This window comes from Lissotriton helveticus, chromosome 1_2 (genome assembly GCF_964261635.1).
Source record: "Lissotriton helveticus chromosome 1_2, aLisHel1.1, whole genome shotgun sequence".
Taxonomy (NCBI): domain Eukaryota; kingdom Metazoa; phylum Chordata; class Amphibia; order Caudata; family Salamandridae; genus Lissotriton; species Lissotriton helveticus.
Window position 1 is genome coordinate 329,427,269 of NC_136058.1, and position 7,147 is coordinate 329,434,415.

The 7,147-nt window shown below is 42.4% G+C and overlaps 1 protein-coding gene across 1 annotated transcript in view; it reads left to right on the top strand.

Moving 5' to 3' along the window:
* The window catches only part of LOC144802968 (uncharacterized), a 234,900-nt gene extending 229,777 nt beyond the window's left edge, over positions 1-5,123 (top strand). Inside the window, exon 4 of the mRNA XM_078671838.1 lies at positions 1,641-5,123. Within this exon, the coding sequence (XP_078527964.1) occupies positions 1,641-2,975 (1,335 nt within the window). The 3' untranslated portion in view covers positions 2,976-5,123. The remainder of the gene's footprint in view (positions 1-1,640) is intronic.
* The last annotated feature ends 2,024 nt before the right edge of the window (positions 5,124-7,147 follow it).

The following is a 7,147-nucleotide window of genomic DNA, read 5'->3' on the forward strand; positions in this document are numbered from 1 at the left end:
GAAATTCACGTGCTTTTCTTTTGCCCCGCATACAGCAGATCTAGGAAGTATTGGTTGGTACCACTGTGCAAACACTTATGCTTCAAAAAATGTCTACATTCCTTCAGAATCCTAAAAACTAGCACTTTAAGCTCTATTGTTTTTGCAGTCTCCAAGTACCTGCTAGCTATGTGGATGTTAAGACGAAAATTTCTGCCTAGCTAGGGTGAAACTGGAGGAGATATTCTTATTATCTAGTATTTTGTAAATGTGGATTTTATCTATATAATGTAAACCGCTGTGTTTTATGGGTTGTGTATATTTCCTTGTAAAAATCTCTTTGTAACTGTGAAATGATGGAATGATTTTTAAATGTTTTTATATCTTTTATGGCTTTTATGGCCTTGATGGCCGAAAAAAAGGATTTTGGATTGGATTGGATTTACCTTTGTTATGCACTTGCTGAAGAGTTACCTTTGTTATATGGTTCCTGAAGTGTTACTGAATTAACAGCAGGCCATCCTGATTCCTCTCTTTATCCACAATCGGTTCTTGTTTAAATTAAATCTTGTCCATGTGCATCTACCTAAAGCGGTACCTCTAGCATGTGGGTGCTATGTGAGCACCCTTCTTAACTAAGTTTCTCTGTGAACACTAGTAAATCAAATCCTTTTCTGAAGTTAATGCGATGTGACGTGATCCACAGAACTTTTAGTTAAATACCTATGTATGTTGAAATATTCCATGCTAAGTTTCAAAGACGATAAAGAAGAGATGTCTTTTACAATCAGTTAAACATTGTGAACTCATGTCCCATTATGCTTACATTTAGTAATTCTAAATATCTTTACATCCAACAGAAAAGCCTTGAATGCATGAAATGATTATGAATAATGAAGCTAATGCTGTAACTCTGTAAACATAGAAGAAACAATGAGTCCCAGTATTCAGGAACACATCTATTCAGTTGGCGACAGATGAACCTGCACATAAACTGACAGATCCATGAAAAAGCAGTCAAGGACAGTACATTGGATGTAAGAGTCAGAGCTGCGCACCTCCACACCACAAGACTAAGATGTGACCTCTAGAACATTTAGACAAGAAAACTGGCAAGCCACCTCCTATATAAACTGATGTCCAACACCATTCTTGACCATGGGATCAGTATGATGTGGTTACCACAGTACTCTGTTTTCTAAAGCAATAACAGACCATCATTAAGTGGTCTAGGTGTATTGTAAACTCTTTCTGGCTAACCCTCAGCAACCAGAGAAACTGAGTGGAGCCAGACAACCTAAGAGCTACAAAAAGAGGAGTTCTGCTATCTACAATGGACTGTTCCAATTTGCACTGACCAGAAGGAAGATAAATCTTTACCCTTAAGCATGCATTACTATAGTCCAATCTAAAGGCACAACCACCTACAAAGAAACATTGTGCATATTATGAGTGTGGTAAGTATTTGGTGACTATGACACATTATTGTTAAATCAGAACTCAAACGTGCAAAATACCACACACACAGGGAGTGTGAGAATAACACAAGTGCTTTATCAGGCATGTTGGCCCTTCAGGGAACACAGTCTTTGGATGCAGACAAATATATACCCGACCCACAGACGCTAACCAAGGAGGAAGAATCCTACACATGCAGCGAGAGTTTTAGTTTGTCATCACTAATTAAGCTTCATCAGCAAACGCACACAAGAGAAAAACCATTCAAGTGCAGTGAATGTGTTAAGAGCTTTAGTCGGTTATCAGAACTACAAAGACATCAGCGAACACACACAGGGGAAAAACCGTACCATTGCAATGAATGTGAAAGTAGTTTTAGTGATTCCTCAAGTCTCAGGATTCATCAGCGAACACACACAGGAGAAAAACCATTCAAGTGTAGTGAATGTGCTAAGTGCTTTAGTCAGTCATCGCAGCTCCACAGCCACCAGCGAACCCACACAGGGGAAAAACCATTCAAGTGCAGTGAATGTGGAAATAGCTTTAGGTATTCATCAAACCTACTGAGTCATCAGCGAACGCACACAGGGGAAAAGCCATTTAAGTGCAGTGAATGTGTGAAGACTTTTAGCCGACTAGCCAACCTACAAGTACACCATCAAACACATAATGGGGAAAAACCATACAATTGCAATGAATGTGGAAGTAGTTTTAGTCGTGCCTCAACATTAAGGAATCATCAGCGGACACACACAGGGGAAAAACCATTCAAGTGCACTGAATGTCCAAAGTACTTTAGACAGGTATCGCAGCTACAAATACATCAGCGAACACACACAGGGGAAAAACCATTCAAGTGCAGTGAATGTACAAAGAGCTTTAGTCAATTTTCACACCTACAAAAACATCAGCAAACACACACCGGAGAAAAGCCCTACCATTGTTGTGAATGTGGCAGTGCTTTTATTGACTCGTCATCATTAAGGATTCATCAGCGAACACACACAGGGGAAAAGCCATTCAAGTGCAGTGAATGTATAAAGAGCTTTAGTCACTTTTCAAACCTACAAAGACATCAGCAAACACACACAGGGGTAAAACCATATTATTGCAGTGAATGTGGCAGTGCTTTTATTGACTCTTCATCATTAAGGATTCATCAGCGAGCACACACAGGGGAAAAACCGTTCAAGTGTAGTGAATGTATGAAGAGCTTTATTCACTCGGGACACCTAAAAGAGCATCAGCGAACACACACACGAGAAAAGCCATTTAGGTGCAGTAAATGTGTGAAGAGCTTTAGTCACTTATCAGCCCTAAAGAAACATCAGCGCACACACACTGGGGAAAATCACTACCATTGTTGTGAATGTGATATTAGTTTTAGTGACTCTTTAGCATTAAGAAATCATCAGCGAATACACACAGGAGAAAAACCATTCAAATGCACTGAATGTGTGAAGAGCATTAGTCACTTATCAGGCCAACAAAGACATCAAGAAATACACACAAGGGACAAAAACATTAAAGTGCAGTGAATTTGTGAAGAGGTTTTGTTGATTATCAAATCCATAAAGAAATCAGTGAATGCACACAGGGGCTAACCCATACGATTACAATGAATGTGCAGGAAGGTTTAGTGACTTGTCAACATTAATGATTCATCAGCGATCACACAGGAAAAGCCTTTCTGGTGCAGTAAATGTGTAAATTTCTTTTGTCAGTTATTAAACCTATGGATACATCAGCGAATACACACAGAGAAAACTATATAATTGCAATCAAAGTAATCAGTGAACGCACAGGGAGAATACATAGAAGTACACTGAAAGTGTGAAGAGCTTTTGTAAATTTTTGATCCCACACAGCCCTCAGCGAGCACACACCTTCATTTAACTCACACAGAAATAATCCTAGATTTGCTGCGAATCCAGACAGAACTTAAGAACATTAACAATAATATTGAACCATCTGTGGACATAGACAGGAGCAACATGTGCAGTTATTGCGACATGAAGGAGTTGCAGAAAAATATATAATTACAATTCTTGTGGACATTCAAATACCAAATGATAGAAGGCCCACAGTGCATCCTCCCTTTAATTAACACTGCTACTTTAGCAATTCGTTTGAATGCGTGCTTGATCAGCTCCCACACTATGGCTTCTGGATTCAATCCCCATATCTGAGTTCCACAAGTAAGTTCTTTGTTCTTAAACATGGTATCTCACCTGGTTGGAGAATACTCTTTGGCCTCAAATAAAAATAATAACATACATACCGCTTTGACTTGCATCTTTTAGATTTATTCATCCAAGAACTCAATAGGATTGTTTTCCCTTCCCCCTTAGGAGGGCAGGTAATTACTTCAGTTGTAATACATATATTCAGGTCTTGTCAGAGGGTTTGAGGTTCACCTTTTTTGGGAAACTATCGTATTACCCCTTTTTTCCTTTAGAAATTCCAGTCAACGCCCTGAAGAGATTCCCTTAAACGAATCAGGGTTTCGAAATGCGTCGGCAGGCATCACCCACTACGGGCAACTTTGAAATTGATTTATTTTGCCTCTGTAGAAAACTATTCAAAACTATTGTTCTACTTGTCGCAACTGTGTTTTCCCCTGTGACTAGAAGCACTTTGATTGGTAGAAAAATGTGTGTCCAGTCCTGCTATTGTTGTGTAATCATGACTGGTTTTCGGTATAAATGTTCAAACTGATTTTCTTTGTTCACAATTTATTCTCTTCCTTAACTACGCGGTCTATTTACGTGCTTATGTTATGTCTGAATGTTTTAATGATGTATACTAATTGTTTTATGTATCACCTTGTTGTTTCTGCGTGAAAATAACAAATACATTAAATTATATGGTAAATCGATATCTTAGGTCCAGTTAATTTGGCTAATGGACCTGAGTCTGTTAAATAAATTTAACAGATCTTGAATCGTGCCGGCTGGGCCTTTTTCTCTTTTCACATGCCAATAAACAGGGCACGAGTTCTAAGGAAAATAGTGAGGGGGCCAGTTATCAGATGCAAATCACAATGACATCAAATGTAGTGATGGCAGGCCCTTATAATAATTCTCACTTAATTAATTAATTAATTATGTGCTTATATAGCGCTGGAATCACTCCCGAAGGGGTACCTCCGCGCTTCGACCGCTGCGAAACCCTTCCTGGCTTCCCTGAGAGATGGTCCCTTAATGGGTATCTCCAGGGTGAGACCAGGCATCCCCGGCGGTCTGGTGGGGCCGTTAGTGAAGATGAGGCAAGCTAGTGCCCAGAGTTGCCGAGTGTGATCGCTGATCAGAGTGGGCACCGAGGCGAGAGAATTATCGAGTCCGCTGACCCTGGTCCAGAAACCTGCCGCGTCGGGAATCGAACCCTGGTCCCGGGCCGTCCTCTGCTCTCGGGTCTGCCGCCTCTAACCAGTGAGCCACACTACTCCACTCTACTCTACTTAAATGGTTGACTGCCTATTTTATATACAAATAACAAGAAACATAAAATAACATTAAACATTTTTTTGATTTTTTTGTTTTATACCTGGTGTTTTTCTCCCTATCAATTTGTAACTAATCTTGGAAATTGTTGAAAGTGTAAATATTTTTAAACAGATATGTGGAACTTGGAAATTACATTTTGAAACATTTTTTTGCGAATAAATAAAATGTGCTGTTAATTTGCGTTTGTTTCCTGACATTGTTCTTTATACCGCCCCAAAGTGTTTCACATTTACAATGCATTAAGTAATAGAAAGGTTAATTTTGTCAAGTTCACTGTTCTTCTCTTGTGCCATTCACACAAATAAAGGGGACACTGCTAGTGGGACGGATAGTTACAAACACGCAGAGGCCAGTGTTTACAGATGCAAGAAACTGCAGTGCTGGGGCACAAAGTAATACATCTGACACATGCTTAATGAGCAAAGTGGAACTGAGTCCCTTTTCTGAAAAATAGGGGGGGGGACCCTATCAAACTGGGTCTACCCCTGACTTGTGCCATGCTGATAAAGCAATAGTGAATTTGAGTAATGTAGAGAAATTGAATTGAGAGAAAGAGAGAGAGATGCATGATATATTACGGAAGAAAAAAAGTATAAAAGAGACCTGAGACAAGGAGGAAGTAGCAAGGAAGAGAAACGAGAAAGAGCACTGTGGGAGGAATTGTAGTGCAAGGCAGAGAGAGAAAATAGGGGCATGGTAAAATAAGCAGTAGACTTGTTAATAACCTGCCTTTTGTTAACATTAACCAGTGCTTTCTTTGTGACCGTGATGGGGCCTAACTTTTTGATGAGAAGACCACAGTCAACACTACTGAGTATTGGGGTGCTGAATACCAAGACTGCGTAGTCTTGAGTCCACCTGATGCCTCTTTAATCTACCACCAGACACACTATGCTCCTTTATCTCACAGGTTATAGCGTGGGACACCGCTCTGCCCTCAGAGAGTAGAGTGGGACACAGCTCTGTCTGCAGAGGGTAGAGTGGGCGCACAGCTGTGTCTGCAGAGGGTAGAGTGGGGCACAGCTCTGTCTGCAGAGAGTAAAGTGGAAGATTGCTCTGTCTGTAGAGAGTAGAGTGGGACACAGCTCTGTCCACAGAGAGTAGAGTGGGACGCAGCTCTGTCCGCAGAGAGTATAGTGGGACACAGCTCTGTCTGCAGAGAGTAGAGTGGGATACAGTTCTGTCCACAGAGAGTAGAGTGGGACACAGCCCTGTCTGCATAGAGGAACGTGGGAGACCGCTCTACCGACAGAGAGCAGAGTGGGACACAGCTCTGTCTGCAGAGAGTAGAGTGGGACACAGCTCACCTGGGCCTCAGAACTCAAAGGCCTTCGGCACAGCTAGAACGGCAGGGAAGAGGATGTGTTGAAACTCATTTTGCCTTTAGACTTTCTCAAGGCAAAAGGCGGTCGGCAGTATCCTAAGTCTGTCTGTCTAAGGCTTTTCTGATTGTTTTTTTTTTGCCTAGCTAAGATATACTTTGGACGCTTAATGTGGACGCAAGAGGGGACACTTGAGTAATTTAATCTACACAGAACATAGTGTCATGCCTCGAACCTCCTACCACACTGTCCCTTTAAGATCTCGCTATATAGGACTCCATGACCTATGGAGCGACGCTTCACGTCCTTGCGTCTAGCTCCGACGGGTTCTGTGTCCGTCCTGTTTCTGATTGCCTGACTTCCGTTTTCTGTATTTTCTTCCGGCTCAAGTTAGATCAGAGGGAGCGTCCCGGGCCCCCGTGTTCCTTACGGGCGCCGGTTCTCTCTCCCTCTCTGCAGCTGTCAGCATTTGCACGGGCGTCCTCCATTTAGCGCCTGATTTTGGATTGCTGCAGGTTCACGGGTCCTTCCGTGAACATTTCTTTCCCGCACTAGAGTCCCGCCCGGCGGCCGGGTTTTTCCCCGCCATCCGGCTGGGCTCAGTTTTCGTTGTTTCCTTCTCCTGTACTCCGCCTGACAGCCGGGCTTGGTCTCCGCTGTCTGGCCGGGTATCCTTCATTCCCCTTCTCTCCTCACAATTGCTCCGCCTGACAGCCGGGCTTGTTTTCCGCTGTCCGGCCGGGCTTTGTTCTTGCTGCCCCTCACTCGAGTTGCTTCACCCGGCAGCCGGGCTTGGTCTCCTCTGCCCGGTTGGGTTTACTCTGGTGTCCCTATTTAGTTAGCTAGTCAGTCTTCTTTTCCTTCTACTGGGGTCTCCTTGCC